We start from the raw sequence: 21,279 nt of genomic DNA, 5'->3' as shown, positions 1-21,279 counted from the left end.
CTCAGCCTCCACACACAACTTCCCACCACTGTCCTTGACTGGCCCTACTCTTACCCTAGTCATTCTTTTATTCCTGACATACCTATAGAAAGCTTTTGGGTTTTCCTTGATCCTACCTGCCAAATACTTCTCATGTCCCCTCCTTGCTCGTCTCAGCTCTCTCTTTAGATCCTTCCTCGCTTCCTTGTAACTATCAAGCGCCCCAACTGAAACTTCATGCCTCATCTTCACATAGGCCTCCTTCTTCCTCTTAACAAGAGATTCCACTTCTTTGGTAAACCACAGTTCCCTCGCTTGACCCCTTCCTCCCTGCCTGACTGGTACGTACTTATCAAGAACATGCAATAGCTGTTCCTTGAACAAGCTCCACATATCCAGTGTGCCCAACCCTTGCAGCCTACTTCTCCAACCAACACATCCTAAGTCATGTCTAATGGCATCATAATTGCCCTTCCCCCAGCTATAACTCTTGCCCTGCGGGGTATACTTATCCTTTTCCATCACTAACGTAAAGGTCACCGAATTGTGGTCACTGTTTCCAAAGTGCTCACCTACCTCCAGATCTAACACCTGGCCTGGTTCATTACCCAAAACCAAATCCAATGTGGCCTCGCCTCTTGTTGGCCTGTCAACATATTGTGTCAGGAAACCCTCCTGCACACATTGTACAAAGAACGACCCATCTAATGTACTCGAACTATATCTTTTCCAGTCAATATTTGGAAAGTTAAAGTCTCCCATAACAACTACCCTGTTACTTTCGCTCTTTTCCAGAATCATCTTCGCCATCCTTTCCTCTACATCCCTAGAACTATTAGGTGGCCTATAGAAAACTCCCAACAGGGTGACCTCTCCTTTCCTGTTTCTAACCTCAGCCCATACTACCTCAGAAGAAGAGTCCCCATCTAGCATCCTTTCCGCCACCGTAATACTGTCCTTGACTAGCAGCGCCACACCTCCCCCTCTTTTGCCCCCTTCTCTGAGCTTACTAAAACACCTAAACCCCGGAACCTGCAACAACCATTCCTGTCCCTGCTCTATCCATGTCTCTGAAATGGCCACAACGTCGAAGTCCCAGGTACCAACCCATGCTGCCAGTTCCCCTACCTTATTTCGTATACTCCTGGCATTGAAGTAGACACACTTCAAACCACCTACCTGAACACTGCCACCCTCCTGCGAAGTCAAATCTGTGCTCCTGACCTCTATACTCTCAATCTCCCGTACCCCAAAACTACAATCCAGGTTCCCATGCCCCTGCTGAATTAGTTTAAACCCCCCCAAAGAGCACTAACAAATCTCCCCCCCAGGATATTGGTGCCCCTCAGGTTCAGATGTAGACCATCCTGTCTATAGAGGTCCCACCTTCCCCAGAAAGAGCCCCAGTTATCCAGAAATCTGAATCCCTCCCGCCTGCACCATCCCTGTAGCCACATGTTTAATTGCTCTCTCTCCCTATTCCTCATCTCACTATCACGTGGCACGGGCAACAACCCAGAGATAACAACTCTGTTTGTTCTCGCTCTGAGCTTCCATCCTAGCTCCCTAAAGGCCTCCCTGACATCCTTGTCCCCTTTCCTACCTATGTCGTTAGTGCCAATGTGGACTACGACTTGGGGCTGCTCCCCCTCCCCCTTAAGGACCCGGAAAACACGATCCGAGACATCACTTACCCTTGCACCTGGGAGGCAACATACCAAACGTGAGTCTCTCTCGCTCCCACAAAATCTCCTATCTGTGCCCCTGACTATTGAGTCCCCAATTACTAATGTTCTACTCCTTTCCCCCCTTCCCTTCTGAGCAACAGGGACAGACTCCGTGCCAGAGGCCCGTACCCCATGGCTTACCCCTGGTAAGTCGTCCCCCCCACAAGTATCCAAAACGGTATACTTGTTACTCAGGGGAACGACCGCAGGGGGTCCCTGCACTGACTGCTTCTTCCCAGTCCCTCTTACAGTTACCCATCTATCTCCAGTCTTTGGTGTAACTACTTCCCTGAAGCTCCTATCTATGACCCCCTCTGCCTCCCGAATGATCCGAAGTTCACCCAGCTCAAGCTCCAGGTCCCTAACACGGTTTTTGAGGAGCTGGAGTTGGGTGCACTTCTCACAGATGAAATCAGCAGGGACACTGACGGCGTCCCTCACCTCAAACATTCTGCAGGAGGAGCATTGTACTGCCTTCCCTGACATCACCTCTAGATTTAAAAAAAAACAAGAAAAAGAAAAAGAAAGGAAGAGCTTACCTGATATTACTTCAAACCCTGCTCCCGCTGAAAGTTAAGCAAATTTAAAGGCACTCACTCACCTTCACGACAGGCCCCTGCTCCCGCTTCCCAACCACCGTGGGGTGGGGGGGTTGGTTAGAGGAGGAGGTAGGGTGGGAAACACTCACAAAGTGTTTCGGGTTTAACTGTCACTTGCCAACAGCCCCTCCACAAACCACCTTCAACTTAGGCTGACCGCACTGCACGTATGCAAATTCCCCCAGAACAGCTGATCAGTAGCTCTGCTCTGCTGCCCTCTGCTGGATGCTTGTCTTCACTCAAACTCCTTGGGTCTCCTTCGCCGGTTCCCCTTCAACTTAGGCTGACCGCACTGCACGTATGCAAATTCCCCCAGAACAGCTGATCAGTAGCTCTGCTCTGCTGCCCTCTGCTGGATGCTTGTCTTCACTCAAACTCCTTGGGTCTCCTTCGCCGGTTCCCCTTCAACTTAGGCTGACCGCACTGCACGTATGCAAATTCCCCCAGAACAGCTGATCAGTAGCTCTGCTCTGCTGCCCTCTGCTGGATGCTTGTCTTCACTCAAACTCCTTGGGTCTCCTTCGCCGGTTCCCCTTCAACTTAGGCTGACCGCACTGCACGTATGCAAATTCCCCCAGAACAGCTGATCAGTAGCTCTGCTCTGCTGCCCTCTGCTGGATGCTTGTCTTCACTCAAACTCCTTGGGTCTCCTTCGCCGGTTCCCCTTCAACTTAGGCTGACCGCACTGCACGTATGCAAATTCCCCCAGAACAGCTGATCAGTAGCTCTGCTCTGCTGCCCTCTGCTGGATGCTTGTCTTCACTCAAACTCCTTGGGTCTCCTTCGCCGGTTCCCCTTCAACTTAGGCTGACCGCACTGCACGTATGCAAATTCCCCCAGAACAGCTGATCAGTAGCTCTGCTCTGCTGCCCTCTGCTGGATGCTTGTCTTCACTCAAACTCCTTGGGTCTCCTTCGCCGGTTCCCCTTCAACTTAGGCTGACCGCACTGCACGTATGCAAATTCCCCCAGAACAGCTGATCAGTAGCTCTGCTCTGCTGCCCTCTGCTGGATGCTTGTCTTCACTCAAACTCCTTGGGTCTCCTTCGCCGGTTCCCCTTCAACTTAGGCTGACCGCACTGCACGTATGCAAATTCCCCCAGAACAGCTGATCAGTAGCTCTGCTCTGCTGCCCTCTGCCCTCTACTTTGATGAAAGTCATACATCATCTTCAAGAGTGGCCTAAATGTAATTGTCCACGATACCAAAGCATTCAGTCAGAACTGACTATTGTAGATGGTTATTGCTCCTGAGACAAGATTGCATTGTGATACCACAAAGCAAGAGGTCTGAAATGCTTTCGAGACTTAATGAGGGTTATCTAGGCATTTTAAAAATGTAAACGTCGTGCCAGACAGTCGATCTATTGGCCAGGTATCAACAGTGATATCTCGGACATGATATCGTCGTCTTCATCCTGCCAGTCACATCAAAACCATCAATGCAAAGAGCCACTGCAACCACATGATCTTGTAACATCACCATGGATCAAGGTTGGCGCTGACCTCTTTCACTTATTTGGTAAGGGCTATCTCGTAGTCATTGACTATTTTTCCAATTTTCCTGAACTAGTGAAATTGAACAACATCACATCCAGTACTGTCATAAAGGCATGCAAGGATATATTTGTCAGGCATGGTATTCCTCGTATCGTCATTTCTGACAATGGCCCATGTTTCTCAAGTCATGAATGGCAAGAATTCTCATTGAAGTACAATTTTGAACGTGTCATTTCAAGCCCTAATTTTCCACAGCCCAATGGAAAAGTAGAGAAAGGTGTTCACATTATGAAACAGCTACTTACTAAATCCAAAGATTCTCAATGGGATTTTTATCAAGCTTTACTCAATTACAGGACATCACCTTTATCAACAGGATTACCTCCATCTCAGATGTTATACAGTAGAATTTTGAGGACCACTCTACCTCAGTTACATTTTCCTGATCCTGGACAACGATGCACTGTGAAGAAAATTCAACAACAGAAAATGAAGCAGAAAAGATACTTTAATCAACATTCAAAAGAATTGTCTAACCTATCTGAGGATGATACTGTTAGATTACGACTTCCTGAAGGAGGTTGGCCTGACATTGCTCGCATACTTAGGCAATTTTCTCCAAGATCTTATCTGATAAGAACTTCAGATGGAAACATTCTGAGAAGAAATAGAAGAGATCTACTTTGTCACAGATAATGTGAAGATTTTTCCTAATCTTAATTTGCACCAGGCAATCTCAAAACAGACTGAACATCAAAAGCATTCAAATTTGATGATCAATTAAGACATTAAAGCTTCTTCATCACCTTTGACGTTAATATGATTGACAAAGAGAAGACCCAATCGTCTGAATTTGTGAACTTTTTCATGATTCTAGTTGATTTCTGTACATTGTATACACTGCATTTCATATAAACTAAATTTTCTTTTAATATTTCCAAGAAAATGTTTTAAAAAAGGGGATGTAGTGATCTCTATATATGAATAATGCTCAATGTATGTAAATTTAGTACAGATAATTCAACACTAGATGTCTCACTATCAGATGGTATAAGAAAGACTTTCCCGCTCTTTCTGAGAGTGCGCGCTTCAGGAGAGTGAACAGACGAGACATATTATGTCATTATTACATTGTACAGTTAGTTAGTTATCTTTACTGTATTTTATTTATTTTACTAGTTGAGTATTAAGTACAAAGAACTCACAGAATATTATTTATATTATTCATTAAATTAGTTCATCTTTAAAAGAAGACTATTGTTTATTTCTTCACCTCGTCTGGTTCAAAGAGTAATATATATATTATGTAAAGTAATATAACATTGTGTTTCAAATCAAACTTTATTAGTAAGAGTATTAAAATATCTTTAACATCAGACAAGAAAATAGCTTTCAGTTACCCCTTAAATAATGCTAATCAGTACAGTGACACAATAACCCTTAACTGCTATCTTTACTTCCACTCAAACAACAAAATCATCTCAGATCCCAATCCACTTTTAAATACAGTTAGCACTCAGGAATACTTGCTGTACAGTGATGTCTTAAAACTCCAGTTTGAAAAAGTGATATCTTTTGAGACTGCTCTAAAGAAAGAGACCTGACCTTGCTGGACCAATGCAGGATCTTTAGCTGAAATCATTTCCAGCTAGACGTCCAGCCCCCAACTAAAACTAAACCCTTAACACCTGACTGCTTAAACCCTTGGCTCTTCCCATTAACAACATCATCTTACTAATGAACACAATGTCTCTAATTAAATACTCCACAGGGAACCCTCTTAATATAAACAAAAATGCATTAGCCCACCATTTTACAATGCTTTAATTGTCCCTCTGTCTCCCAAAAAGCCTAGCTGTCTAGAAAACCAGGATTTAAAAAAACACTACTGCAGCAGTCATGCACACATTAACCCAGTTCTTTAACCGTTATTTCACTAAATACAAATAATACAATATATCTGAATTCCTACATTCATTCTGATTGATAGTAGCAGCCCAAATTGTGTTGTCTAAATGGCTCTCAAACCTAAGGGGTCTCATCTGCAGACCACTTAGGCAGGACAAAAGACGCCTCATCCATCGACCAGTCTTACCCAACTTGCTTTTACTTGCCAATGCAAAAAGATAAATCATCAGAATTAATGGGAAGATTGTTGCTGCTTATGATGTTATAGCATTGAGTTGATGTCTGGTTGTAATTCGGACAACTTCAGCCTCATATCAGGCTGAAGCTGGCTCCACTCTTGTGTTCTGCCATAAGTTTTGAAAACCCAACCTCTCAGTTATATGTTATACTAATGACGGCTTGTGCACCACCGTCTGAAGCCTGTCTGACTGTTTGCTGTCATGCAAGTGGTGGGTTTTGGAGGTTTTGGCCTGTCCTCTATTATGCCCTCGGGCGTGGCATTGTGCGTCAATGGCTTGCATCTTGGCCCAGCCCCTTGACCAATTGGAAGAGCACGTTTTGAGAACCACTGAGTTAGAGCAAAGGTTGTGAATGTTTTTCAGAATTGTAAAAGAACTAGATCAACCTGCCAAAATATCTTTTTAAGTTTTATATTTCGACCTTCATCTCCACATTTGGTGCAAATTTGCACGAAAATCAAAATGCTCCAGTTTTCTTCCACTTTCAGCTTAAGCGCAAAACTGTTTTTCTTCAAACTGCATTTGGGGGAAAAAAAAGTGTACTGGGAGGCGAGGATAATGAATGCTGTTTCCATTTTACACTCTCTGTGAAGTTGAACTCATCAAAAACTCTGCTGCATAACTTGCACCAACTCCTGTTTGTCCTTCGCCTCTGACTTCAGTTGGCTCCTGGTTGGGCAACACCTCGATTTTTAAAAATCTCATCTTTATCTTGAAATCACTCCACAATTCCGACCCTCCTATCATCAGCCCCACAGTCTTTCGAGACATCTGTGCTTCTCTAATTCTGGCCATACGCAGATCCCCATTTTCATCACCGCCATCAGCGGCTGTGCCTTCTGTGCTCTGGAATTCTGTTGCTAAACCTCTCTGCTCTCTCTGTCTCTCTCTCTTTTCAGATTCTGCTCAAAGCCTAACTCTGGCACAGGACCCTAACATTTCCTTATCTGGCTTGACAAATTTGATTTGATAAAACTCTTGTGAAATGCTTTTGGCCATCTTACTATGTAAAAAGGTGCTTTTTAAATGCAAGGTGTTGTTGTTCTACGTGATGCAAAGCTAATCTGGGGTGTGATGGGTTTGTTTTTTTTTGAGTAATTCTTTATCTTTTTTCAGATGTTGGTACATCAGTTTTTTGTAATACATGTTTGTTTATCGTATGACAGCTGAAAACAGTTTCTGACCTGTCTTTGTGTCTGCAGTTATCATCAGCAGTTGGAAGGCTGTGGAAAGGAACGGTGGAATGAGCTGCGACAGGCTTACTACAATCTTGTGTTGCTCCTGGTCAATGCTGTCCGTCACTTTAACGCAAAGAAAGATTGGTAGGTACTCGCGCCCACTCGATATTCAACTGCAATGATTTTTGCATGTAGTTATAATAATAATCTTTATTAGTGTCACAAGTAGGCTTACAATAACACTGCAGTGAACTTACTGTGAAAATCCCCTAGTTGTCACTCTCCGGCGCCTGTTTGGGTACACAGAGGGAGAATTCAGAATGTCCAATTCACCTAACAAGCATGTCTTTCGGGACTTGTGGGAGGAAACCGAAGCACATGGAGGAAACCCACGCAGACACGGGGTGAACGTGCAGACTCCGCACAGACGGTGACCCAAGCAGGGAATCGAACCTGGGACCCTGCCGCTGTGAAACAACAGTGCTCACCACTGTGCTACTGTGCCAGCCATCTTCTCCATACGCTATAGGGCAGGACCATGGGAGGACATCAGAGGCTTCCAATTTCAGAGCTTTGTTACAGTACTTTTTCTGCACAACACTCAATTCTTTTACTTGCTGTCTGTCTCCCATGTTTTTCTAAATTGGGATTGGTTGTTGATGCAGCTGTTATTTTTGTGTCCTCATTGTCTTGGCTTAAAGGCTTTTCCACGTTTACAGTTCTTTGGCTGCTGGGCTCCAGATTTTGGATATGTGCTGCATAAACATGGATGTTCAGTTCCTGGAATCTGACATTTTGCAAACCCCTTTTGTGGGGTTGTTCATCATCATTTTTGCTTTCTATCCAGACACTTTCAAAGTGTTAACTGCATAGAAATGTTGCCTATCAGAGATATCTGACAGTAAGTACTTAACTGTAGCTGGAAGACCTTCACAACTAAGAGATTGCTATCTAATATATTGGCTCAGAGTACGACTGTCAAACAGCCAGAATCTGAAAAATTCATTGCATCTTATTTACCATTCAAATCCTTCAAAAGCTTTCAAAGAAAATTTCCTATTTTAAAGGTCTGGTTACGCAATATATAAAGATTTTAGAATTTGAGACAACAACTGTCATAGTCTCATTTCTAGCTCTTCCATTGAATGTACAGCACAGAGATGGAACATTGAGACCAAGTGGGCTCTGTCAGTGTTTGTATTTCTCTTGAGCTGCGTTCTATTTCATTCAACCCTATGTGCATTTCTATTTCATGTGTTTATCTACCTTCCCCTTAAATTCAGATATATTGACCTCAAATACTCCATGTGGTAGCAAGTTCCATATTCTAATGTTCTGGATAAGGTGGTTCCTCTGGAGTTCTGTTTTAGATTTATTAATTATCTTTGTATATTGATGGCTACTCGGCCACAAGAAGAAACATCCTCTACATCTAGACCAGGGGTGGGCAAACTTTTCCGTGCAAGGGCCACATTCAGAAATTCACAATTTTAAAGGGCCGCATAGTATATTAAGTAAAATAATTACTTCACCCGGTTATGATTCTGGGCGCCTCATGTAGAACATAGAACAGTACAGCACAGAACGGGCCCTTTGGTCCTCGATGTTGTGCCGAGCAATGATCACCCTACTCAAGTCAACGTATCCACCCTATACCAGTAAGTAACCCCCCCCATTAACCTTAAAAAAAATTTTTTTTTTTTTAAATGAAGAAAAAAAAATTGACTTGGTGGGCCGCATAAAGACCTTTGGCGGGCCGCATGCGGCCCGCGGGCCGTAGTTTGCCCACCCCTGATCTAGACTATCAAATTCCTTCACAATTTGTTCAGGTCAGCCCTCTATTTCAAAGAAAATAACCGTGCCTATTCAATCTTTCCTGATTGTTATAAACTCTAGTTTCTTCCCTTTTGAATGTCTATATCATATTTTTTGTTTCTAGATCTGTCTTACAAAACATCATTACTCTTCTCTCTGGTCAACAAGGATAGTGAGCATTTTGAAGATGGGTGGGCTGAAGGGGAGACAAGTCCTCAACTAGTTGAACTCACTGAGATGACTGACGAGACAGAGCCTGCATTCTCAAGGGCTTTGGGGCAAGGGGAAAAGTCTGGTCATAACCAGTTGTAATTGTCTTGTCTCTGAAACAATTTGGGAATTGTTCGTTCTTTTCGGATGAGATTTGAAATTGCTGAATCTTTGGGCTGTGATCTTTTTTTTCCTGACATTTAGAGTACCCAATTCATTTTTTTTCAATTAAGGGCCAATTTAGCGAGGCCAACCCACCTACCCTGCACATTTTTGGGTTGTGGGGGTGAAACAAACCCAAACACGGGAGATTGTACAAACTCCACACGGACAATGACCCAGAGCCGGGATCGAACCTGGGACCTCAGCGTCGTGCAGCAACAGTGCTAACCACTGTGCCACCGTGTTGTCCTTTTGGACTGTGATCTAAACATGCAAAGAGATTTGAAAATAATTTATTTCCTGAGCTTTGCCACATTGGATGCGGAATGTAGCATCTTTTGCCTTGCCATTCTGCACTGAAGAATGGTATGTGATGCACTGCAAATTCTTGGTATGTTGATAGTTGAAGATTGATATCTTGGTTGTAAGGTCTACCTGAGGTGAGAGTCAGTTGACTTGACAACTCTTCCTGTTGGCATAAACATACGGTCTTGTTGGGCAGTTCAATTCTTAGCTCAGCCAACAATGTACTTGTTTTGCCTGTTGTAAGCATCAGTCCATGAGGTGAAATTTTCCTTTCCCAATGGCAAATACTTTTATTGCCTTGGAAAAAAGTACACACCATGGCTTAAGCCTGACTAGGTTCTTCTGATTCTGGACGAGAAACTCCTTAACACGACCAGGGCATAATATTCCAGCAGCCATTGCAATTTAAATTAATTTGGCAGCTGTTAGAACAAAAAACAAAGAAAAGTGCAGTACAGGGACAGGCCCTTTGTCCCTCCGAGCCTGCGTCGACCATGCTGCCCATCTAACCTAAAACCTCCTGCACTTCCGGGTTCCAAATCCCTCTATTCCCATCCTATTCATGTATTTGTCAAGATGTCCCTTAAATGTCACTATTGTACCTGTTTCCACACCTCCTCCGGCAGCGAGTTCCAGGCACCCACTACCCTCTGTGTAATAAAAAAAAGTCTCCCGCACATCTCCTCCAAACTTAGCCACTTGCACCTTAAACCTGTGCCCACCAGTAATAGAAACATAGAAGACAGGAGCAGGAGGAGGCCATTCGGCCCTTCGAGCCTGCACTGCCATTCATCACGATCAGTGCTGATCATCCAACTCAATTGCCTACTCCTGCTTTCTTCCCATAACCCTTGATCCCATTCACCTCAAGTGCTATACCTAGCCGCGTCTTGAATATATTCAATGTCCTAGCCTCAACTACTTTCTGTGGTAATTAATTCCACAGGCTCACCACTCTTTGGGTGAAGAAATGTGTCCTCATCTCTGTCCTAAATGGTCTACCCCGAATCGTCAAACTGTGACCCCCTCGTTCTGGCCATATAATTGGGAACATCCTCCCTGCATCCTCCCTATCTAGTCCTGTTAGATTTTATAAGTCTGTACGAGATTCCCTCCCCCCCCATTCGACTGAACTCCAGCGAAAACAATCCCAACCTAGTCAATCTCTCCTCATATGACAGTCCCGCCATCCCTGGAATCAGTCTGGTAAACCTTCGCTGCACTCCCTCGAGAGCAAGAACATCCTTCCTCAGAAAAGGAGACCAAAACTGCACATAATATTCTAGATGTGGCCTCACTAAGGCCCTGTATAATTGCAACAACACATCCCTGCTCCTGTACTCGAAACCTCTTGCAATAAAAGCCAACATACCATTTGCCTTCTTTACCGCCTGCTGCACCTGTATGTTTACCTTTAGCGACTGGTGCACAAGGATACCCAGGTCCTGCTAAACACTCACCTTTCCCAATTTACAGCCATTCAGGTAGTAATCTGCCTTCTTGTTTTTGCTTCCAAAGTGAACAATCTCACATTTATCCAAATTATACTGCATCTGCCATTGATTTGTCCACTCACCCAAGCTGTCCAGATCATGCTGAAGTATCGTTGCATCCGCATCACAGTTCACCTTCCGACCCAACTTGGAATCATTTGCAAACTTCGAGATGTTACATTTTGTTCCCTTGTCCAAATCATTACTATATATTGTGAATAGCTGGGTCCCAGCACTGATCCCTGTGGCATCCCACTAGTTTTTGCCTGCCAATTTGAAAAGGACCCATTAATTCCTACTCATTGTTATCTTTCTGCGAACCGGTTTTATATTCATCTCAATACACTTCCCCCAAACTGTTCCACCTTGTCTCAGGAAGGATGTTCTTGCTGTGGTGGGAGTGCATCGACGGTTTATCAGGCTGATTCCTGGCAAGGCGGGACTGTCATATGAGGAGAGACTACGTAGGTTCATTGGCGTTTGGAAGAATGATAGAAACTTAGAATTTAAGGATTGGACAGGGTAGCTTTATAAAGAATGGTCCCAATGGTGGGGAGTCCAGAACTAGGGGTCCTGTTTGAGGATAAGGGATAAACCTTTTAGGACTAAGGTGAGGAAAAATTTCTTCATCTGTGGAATTCACTACCACAAAGTGGGCAGGCAGTGGTGTAGTGGTATTATTACTGGACTTGTAATCCAGAGACCCAGGGTAAAGCTCTGGAGACCTGGGTTCGAATCCCACCAGAGCAGTTGGTGGAATTTGAATTCAATAGAAAAAAATCTGGAATTTAAAAAAAAAAAGTCTAATGATAACCATGAAACCATTGTCAATTGTCATGAAAACCCATCTGGTTTACTAATGTCCTTTAGCGAAGGAAATCTGTCGACTTACCTGGTCTGGCCTACATGTGACTCCAGATGCACAGCAATGTAGTTGACTCTTAAATGCCCTCAGGGATGGGCAATAAATGCTGGCCCAGCCAGCGATGCCCACATCCCATGAACGAATAAAGAAAACAGAGTAGTTGAGGCAAAAACGTTGTGTAATTTCACGAAGGAATTAGATATAGCTCAGGGCTAAAGGGATCAAGGGAGATGCGAGGAAGGTGGGATCAGGGTTTTGAACTTGATGATCAACCATACTAATGAATGGCAGAGCAGGTCGTAGGGACGAATGACACCCTCCTGCTTCTATTTTCTATGCATGTATGTACATTTTAATGAGGTCTTACAACCCCTAAAGTTAAAGAGAGGGGTTAAAAGTTGTTGAAAACTTTGATTCAGGAAAAAAAACAGACACAGGAAAAGCAGGAGTTGAGCAAGGGGGGGCTTCAGAGTGTGGGTTAGAGAGAGAAGGCAAGGAATTTAATCTCTCAGAGAAGAAAAACTGCGACGTTAGTGGGACAGTGGTTAACTGAATAATCAAGTTATCGGGCTCCCTAAACTGATCAGTTTAGTGGAGGTGCTCCTAGAATACTGAGTCTAGGGGACTTATTTGTTTACTCTGCAGTTGAAGAAACAGTGAGCTCAGAGTGAAATATTTGGACACCTGGGAGAGAGATATGAGTTAGGTGAGAAGCATCAAATGAATGCTCAAGTATTAACCAAATTGTGCCAGTCCCAAGAAAGAAGCTATTTAGTAAAGCTCGTGGTAACTCTTCACTGGTTTGTGTGTCTGTAAAGATATTGTTGGGATAAAGGAATAGTGGGTATTCAAATCGTTATATTGTATTTGTATTGAGATCTTTCTGACCTTTTTGTCTGCTGTGTTCACTTTTCCTGAATATTTTAATGAATATTTTATTCTTTGTATTAAAAGTTTTATCAGCAAACTCCTGAGAGTTTTTCCAGCAACTTCCTCCATGGTTTCCAAAACAAAAAGACAGGTGTCTCTCTGGGATGTGACTTGTCCAGTAATAACAGTAGCTCGGATTGCAGCACAAAAGCTTTGGAGACATCGGTTTCCCTGGTGCACTCCCCACGGCAACACCGTGATAAATCTGAGCCCATCCGCCAATCAATTAGCACCTTCTCCTTATGCAGTATAAATTGTTGTTCCCTGAAATCCTGCAATCCTGTCTCTATCCCGATAAGTGCTCCAGAAATGTGATTCACATCCCAGTTAATATGCAAGTTTGCTACATAACTTCCCAAATAGCCACAGAGTTTATTGAACTCAAAGTGAACTAATTTCTTCATATTGTACTTTTGGTTTGCTTTAGGTCTCTACTTGCGGCACTCTCCTGCGTTCAGACCTGTCTGTTGCATCTGCTAGACATGGGCTGGGAGCCACTGGACATGCCCTTCTTCAATGACATCAAGCTGCCTGATCTCTTACTGGCAATGTCACAGGAAAATATCAGTATCCACGACAGTGCTATACAGTGAGTACAGCTGCAGCTGAAATATGTGCAGTAATAATGTTACAGGCAGAATTCAGGTAGTGCAGCCTGGGAATATCTGGCACTGCATAAAGGCTGTCGAGCTGCATATTCAAACGTGTTCCAAAAAATTCCATGTAATTATTGATTCCCTGAATATCAATTTAATATATTGTGTGTGAAGGAAGGGACTTTATGCAAGACTGATATTATAAGATAAAATTGTGAACATGCTAAATTGTTTTGAACAGTTTTTCCAGCAGTAACTGATGTGTATTTCCCAGTTAATTCCTAAAGGATATTCTGTGCCTTAGATTTTCTGCAAATGACACAGAATTCACCATCAATGGTTTCTGTGTTGGAACATAGAATCCCTGTAGTGCAAAATGAGGCCATTCAGCCCATCGAGTCTACAGCAGCTCCCCGAAAGAGCACTTCACCTAGGCCTACTCCCCCACCCTAACCCCATTTAACCTGCACATCGTCTGGACACTTAGCGGCAACTTAGCATGACCAATCCACCTAATCTGCACATTTTTGGACTGTGGGAGAAACCAGAGCACCCGGAGGAAACCCATGCAGACATGGGTAGAACGTCCAAACTCCATACAGTCACCCAAGGCCTTTGTACTGTGTTCCTCTTCACGCTAACCATTTTTCTGTTACAAGCAAAATTATCCAAACTCCCAACAAGCTGTTAATAGTTGCCCCTGGGCAGCATGGTAGCATAGTGGTTAGCATCAATGCTTCACAGCTCCAGGGTCCCAGGTTCGATTCCCGGCTGGGTCACTGTCTGTGCGGAGTCTGCACGTCCTCCCCGTGTGTGCGTGGGTTTCCTCCGGGTGCTCCGGTTTCCTCCCACAGTCCAAAGATGTGCGGGGTTAGGTGGATTGGCCATGCTAAATTGCCGTAGTGTCCTAAAAAGTAAGGTTAAGGGGGAGTTGTTGGGTTACGGGTATAGGGTAGATACGTGAGTTTGAGTAGGGTGATCATTGCTCGGCACAACATCGAGGGCTGAAGGGCCTGTTCTGTGCTGTACTGTTCTAAATATACATCACCTTACTTGCGAAAAAGTGCCCCGAGGCACTGTCATAACTACATCATTGTCAAATGTTGGGGGATGGGACTGAGGATGTGGTCGGGGAGGGTCTGAAGAGGTCTGAGAGTGGGGAGCAATATTGTCTACAGGGAGGAGATTCCAGAATATGATCATTGAAACTTGTAACATTGATTTGATTGGCTAGGAGAAGAGAATTGAATGCCAGAGTTAAAAGATCAGGTTACGATCCACGAGGCAGGGCTGGAGAAGATTCCAAAGATGGAACGAGACAGGCACCTGAGTTTCTATAGGCAAAAATCATTTTGAATTCAGTGTATTGTGAGGATGGAGAGTCAGTAAAGGTTGGCGAGGATGAGGTGATGAATGAGTGAGATTTGTTTTGGGATGGGGAGATGTGTAAAGGGTATTTGGTAGAGAATCGGGAGTGGTATTTGGAGTCTGGGATGATTGGGAAGTGGAATTCAGGAAGGGATGGGGTGATAGGTGAGGAGCATTTTGTACAGATTAGGGTGAAAGGTGCAAAAGCTTTGGTATGAAATGAGAGAGATTCAGTATTAAGTAGGTTTTGGAGCTGAGGGAGTTAAGTGGAGTTCAGGATGCAGACCAGGATCAGCACAGGCTGATCTGAGGATGGAGCTGTAATAAGGTCTAGAGATGAGGCGTATACTTTCAAACTCTTGTAAAACCTTTTTTGGGATGTATAGGGGGGATTTTCCAAGTCCGCTAGCTAGTGGCGGGATTTGTGACTACCCATTGAATTGAGCGCTGTGCAAAAACCTGGTTTCGCGCTGAGCGTCGAACCCGTTGCGAGTCTCCCAATCTGCCCTGCTATTTTTTTCGCCCAGGCTCAGTGGAAAATGCGACGTCCTCATTCACATTCATTTGAATGTAATTATAGAATTCAACGGCCACCTGTGATGATGCTCCTGCCCCCATCCAGCCGGGAGTCCCACTGGCGTGAATTTGTCCTGAGAAATTGGGACATAGAAGATAGGATCATGAGGAGGCCATTCGGCCCTTTGTTATGATCTTGGCTAATCAGCCAACACAATAGCCTGATCTCGCCTTCCCCCTTCGATCCCTTCCCCCATATCCTATGATCCGTTTCGCTCCAAGTGCTACATCGAACTGCTTCTTCATAACATACATTGTTTTGGCCTCAACTACTGTCTGTGGTAGCGAATTCCACAGGCTGACCACTCTGAGTGGTTTCTCCCATCCTCAGACTGTGACCCCTGATTCTGGACACCCCCACCATCTGGAATATCTATCCTGTTGGAATTTTATAGATTTCTATGAGATCCCCTCTCATTCCCCTGAAATCCAGCGAATACAATTCTAGCTGAATCAATTTCTCCTCACACATCAGTCCTGCCATCCCAGGAATCAGTCTGGTAAACCTTCTCTGCACTCCCTCTAAAGGGAGTAACAAGGAAGTTAGATAAAGGAGAACCAGTGGACGTGATTTATTTAGATTTCCAGAAGGCCTTTGACAAGGTGGCGCATCGGAGACAGTTAAATAAGTTAAGAGCTGATGGTGTTCAGGGTAAGATCCTGGCATGGATAGAGGATTGGCTGACTGGCAGAAGGCAGAGTGGGAATAAAGGGGTCTTTTTCAGGATGGCAACCGATGACTAGTGGTGTGCCTCTGGGGTCGGTGCTGGGACCACAACTTTTCACAGTATACATAAATGATCTGGAGGAAGGAACTGAAGGCGCAGTTCCTAAGTTTGGATTGGATTGGATTTGTTTATTGTCACGTGTACCGTACAAAGATCTGTAGAGGGTCAGGTAGTATTGAGGAAGCAGGCGGGCTTCAGAAGAACTTGGACAGGCTAGGAGAATGGGCAAAGAAGTGACAGATGGAATACAATGTGGAAAAGTGTGAGGTTGTGCACTTTAGAAGGAGAAATGGAGGCATAGACTATTTTCCAAATGGGAAGATGCTTAGGAAATCAGAAGCACAAAGGGACTCGAGAGTCCTTATTCACGGTTCTCATAAGGTTAATGTGCAGGTTCAGTCGGCAGTTAGGAAGGCAAATACTATATTAGCATTCATGTCGAGAGGGCTAGAATACAAGACCAGTGATGTACTTCTGAGGCTATACAAGGCTCTGATCAGACCCCATTTGGAGTATTGTGAGCAGTTTTGGGTCCCATATCTAAGGAAGGATGTACTGGCTTTGGAAAGGGTCCAGAGGAGGTTCACAAGAATGATCCCTGGATTGAAGAGCTTGGCGTATGAGGAACGGTTGAGGACTCTGGGTCTGTACTCGTTGGAGTTTAGAAGGGTGAGGGGGATCTTCCTGAAACTTACAGGATATTGTGTGGCCTGGATAGAGTGGACGTGGAGAGAATGTTTCCACTTATAGGAAAACCTTGAAGCAGAGGACACAATCTCAGACTAAAGGGACAGAGATGAAGAGGAATTTCTTCAGCCAGAGGGTGGTGAATCTGTGGAACTCTTTGCCACAGAAGGCTGTGGAGGCCAAATCTTGAGTGTCTTTAAAACAGAGAAAGATAGGTTTTTGATCAATAAGATGATCAGGGGTAATGGGGAGTAGGTAGGAGAATGGGGATGATAATATCAGCCATGAATGAATGGTGGAGCAGACTCGATGGGCCGAATGGCCTAATTCTGCTCCTATGTCTTATGGTCTTATAACAAGAACATCCTTCCTCAGATAAGGAGACCAAAACTGCACACAATATTCCAGATGTGGTCTCACCAAAGCCCTGTATAGTTGCTGCAAGACATCCCGGCTCCTGTTCTTGAATTCTCTCTCTGATGGCCAACATGTCACTTGTCTTCGTTACCGCCTGCTGCACCTGCATGCTTACCTTTAGCGACTGGTGTATAAGGACACCCAAGTCTTGTTGCACATTCACCTCTCCTAATTTATGGCCATTCAGATAATAATCTGCCTTCCCATTTCTCCTACCAAAGTGGATAACCTGACATTTTGAAAAATATATTTTATTCCAAACATTATCAAATTCTTACATACAAAGGCTTCACTGAATCATACAAACAATTTGTCATTTTTATTTTCATAACCTCACTTTTATCTACATTATACTGCATCTGCCATTTATTTCCCCACTCAGTCAACTTGCCTACACATTGAAGGATCTCTGCATCCTTCTCGCAGCTCACTCTCCCACCCAGCTTTGTGTCATCTGAAAATTTTGAGATGTTACATTTAGTACCGTCATCCAAATCATTAATACATATGGTGAATAGCTGGGGTCCCAGCACCAATCCCTGCAGTACCCCACTAGTCACTGCTTGACATTTGGAAAAAGACTTGTTTATTCCTACTTTTTGTTTCCTGTTTGGCAACAAATTTTCTATCCATCTCAATGCACTGCCCGTAATTAGAACATAGAACAGTACAGCACAGAACAGGCCCTTCGGCCCTCGATGTTGTGCCGAGCCATGATCACCCTACTCAAACCCACGTATCCACCCTATACACGTAACCCAACAACCCCCCCCATTAACCTTACTTTTTTTAGGACACTACGGGCAATTTAGCATGGCCAATGCACCTAACCCGCACATCTTTGGACTGTGGGAGGAAACCGGAGCACCCGGAGGAAACCCACGCACACAGGGGGAGGACGTGCAGACTCCACACAGACAGTGACCCAGCCGGGAATTGAACCTGGGACCCTGGAGCTGTGAAACATTTATGCTAACCACCATGCTACCCTGCTGCCCCAACCCATGCGCTTTTATTTTCCATGCTGATCTCTTATGTGGGACTTTGCTGAAAGCCTTCAGAAAGTCCAAATAAACAGCATCCACTAGCTTCCCATTCAATTGTACTGGTTACATACTTGAAGAATTCCAGTAGATTTTGTCCAACATTATTTCCCTTTCATAAATCCATGATGACTCTGTCTGATCTTGGCATTTTTAAAAATGTTCTGCTATAAAATCTTTGATAATGAATTTTCCCTGTTACCGACATCAAGCTTACTGATGCTGTAATTCCCTGTTTTCTCTCTCCCTCCCCTTTTTAAATAATGGGGTTACATTAGCTACCCTCCAATCTGTAAAAACTGTTTCCAAGTCTGTACAATCTTTGAAGATGACCACCAATGCATCCACTATTTCTCGGGCCACTTCCTTAAGTCCTCTGGTATATAGATTCTCAGGCTCTGGGGATTTACTGGCCTTCAATCCCATCAGTTTCGCGAACACCATTTTTCCACAATCATAGATCAAGAATACCTGCAGTGCAGAAGGAGGCTATTTATCCCATTGAGTATGCACCACCCCCTCTGGAGGAGCACCCCAACCAGTCCCACTCCCCTGCCCCATCCCGTGACCCTACCTAACCGTTGGACACTAAGGGAAATTTAGATGGCCAGTCCATCTAACCTGCACATCTTTGGACTGTGTGAGGAAACTGTAGCACCCGGAGGAAACCCACGTGAATACAGGGAGAACGTGTAGATTTCACACAGTCACCCAAGGTTGGAATCCAACCCAGGTACCTGGTGCTGTGGGGTAGCAGTGCTGACCACTGTGCAACCATGCTGCTCGACTACTTTTAAAGTACCCAATTCTTTTTTTCCCATTAAGGAGCAATTTAGCGTGACCAATCCACCTTCCCTGCACAGCTTTGGGTTGTGGGGGTGAGACCCGTGCAGACACAGGGAGAATGTGCAAATTCGACACAGACAGTAACCTGGGGCCGGGATCGAACCCGGGTCTTCCGCGTCAGGAGGCAGAAGTGCTAACCACTGTGCCACCGTGCCACTTCCTAGCTACTATGTACATTATTAGGCTCTGTGGATTTATTGGCTTTCAATCCCATCAGTTTCCCCAACACCATTTCCACTCACATTGATCTACTTTAGTTCCTCCCTCTCACTAAACTCTGTTGCCCAACATTCCTGGTAACTTATTTATGTCCTCCTTTGTGAAGACAGAACGGAAGTATGTATCTAGTTGGTCAGCCATTTCGTTCCCGATTATAAATTCCACTGTTTCTGCCTGTCTTCCACCAATCTTTTTTTTGAAAATAATTTTTATTCAAGTTTTTTAATAACAATAACAAATTTTTCTCCGCGCAATTTAAAACAAACAAGGCGTGTTTCCACTCCAAAACAAGAAAATAACACTCCCCCCTCCCCCCCAAAATAAATAATAACAAATAGCAATACAAGAAAGAAGAAAATAACGTAACAAACCCACCACCGCAAAAGCACCCCCCCCCCCCCCCAACCATCCCGAAACAACCCCGCGCCCCCGCCCCCGGTTGCTGCAGAAACCGACCACTCTCTACCCCTGCGCCAGGAAATTGTGAAAGGGCTGCCACCGCCGAAAGAACCCCTGTACCGACCCCCTCAGGGCAAATTTCATTCTCTCCAACTTGATGAACCCAGCCATGTCGTTGACCCAGGTCTCCGAACCGCCGCGTATTAGATCATAGAATTTACAGTGCAGAAGGAGGCCATTCAACCCATCGAGTCTGCACCGGCTCTTGGAAAGAGCACCCTACCCAAGGTCAACATCTCCACCCTATCCCCATAACCCCATAACCCAGTAACTCCACCCAACACTAAGGGCAATTTCGGACACTAAGGACAATTTAGCATGGCCAAGCCACCTAACCTGCACATCTTTGGACTGTGGGAGGAAACCGGAGCACCCGGAGGAAACCCACACACACACGGGGAGGATGTGCAGACTCCGCACAGACAGTGACCCAAGCCGGGAATCGAACCTGGGACCCTGGAGCTGTGAAGCGATTGTGCTATCCACAATGCTACCGTGCTGTTACAGTATTCCTCCACTGTAACAGAATCCTGCGCCGGGCTACTAGAGACGCAAAGGCCAGAATGCTGGCCTCTCTCGCCTCCTGCACTCCCGGCTCCGAAGCTACCCCAAAGATCGCGAGCCCCCAGCCCGGCCTGACCCTAGACCCAACCACTTCCGATAAAATCCCCGCCACCCCCGTCCAAAACCCCTCCAGAGCCGGACATGCCCAAAACATATGGGTGTGGTTTGCCGGGCCACCCAAACATCTCCCACACCTGTCTTCCCCTCCGAAAAACCGGCTCATCCTTGCCTCCGTCATGTGAGCCCTGTGCAGCACCTTCAGCTGAATTAGGCTGAGCCGTGCGCAAGAGGAGGAAGAATTCACCCTCTCCAGGGCGTCCGACCACATCCCATCCTCAATCTTTTCCCCTAGCTCTTCCTCCCATTTCGCTTTGAGCTCATCTACTCAGGCCTCCTCCTCCTCCTGCATCAGTTGGTAAATAGCCGAGATCTTCCCTTCCCCGACCCACGTGCCCGAAAGCACCCTGTCCTGCACCCCCCTTGGCGGCAGCCGCGGAAACTCCTCCACCTGCCTCTTAACAAAGTCCCTGACCTGCATATACCTAAAAGCGTTCCCAGGGGGGAGGTTCCACTTCCCCACTAGCTCCTCCAGAGTCACGAACTTCCCATCCAAGAAGAGGTCCCCAAACTGTCTGATGCCTGCCCTGTGCCAACTCCCAAATCCCCCACCCGTTCTCCCTGGCGCAAAACGCTGATTGCCCCGTATCGGGGCCCAAACTGAGGCCTTCACTTCCCCCCTATGCCGCCTCCACTGTCCCCAGATTTTGAGGGATGCAACCACCACCGGACTCGTGGAGTACTTTGCCGGGGGGAGTGGAAGTGGGGCCGTCACCAAGGCCTCCAGACTCGTACCCGCACAGGACGCTA

At 45.2% G+C, this 21,279-nt stretch overlaps 1 protein-coding gene across 3 annotated transcripts in view; it reads left to right on the top strand.

The window, feature by feature from the left end:
• zzef1 (zinc finger, ZZ-type with EF hand domain 1) overlaps positions 1-21,279 on the top strand; it is a 371,817-nt gene that overhangs the window by 208,220 nt on the left and 142,318 nt on the right. For all 3 annotated transcript variants that reach the window (XM_038813628.1, XM_038813629.1, XM_038813630.1), the window contains exons 31-32: positions 7,153-7,272; positions 13,337-13,498. In XM_038813628.1, coding sequence (XP_038669556.1) covers positions 7,153-7,272; positions 13,337-13,498 — 282 coding nt within the window. The remainder of the gene's footprint in view (positions 1-7,152; positions 7,273-13,336; positions 13,499-21,279) is intronic.

This window comes from Scyliorhinus canicula, chromosome 12 (genome assembly GCF_902713615.1).
Source record: "Scyliorhinus canicula chromosome 12, sScyCan1.1, whole genome shotgun sequence".
Taxonomy (NCBI): domain Eukaryota; kingdom Metazoa; phylum Chordata; class Chondrichthyes; order Carcharhiniformes; family Scyliorhinidae; genus Scyliorhinus; species Scyliorhinus canicula.
Note: the sequence above shows the minus strand (reverse complement) of the source record. Positions and strands in the feature narration are given on the sequence as shown.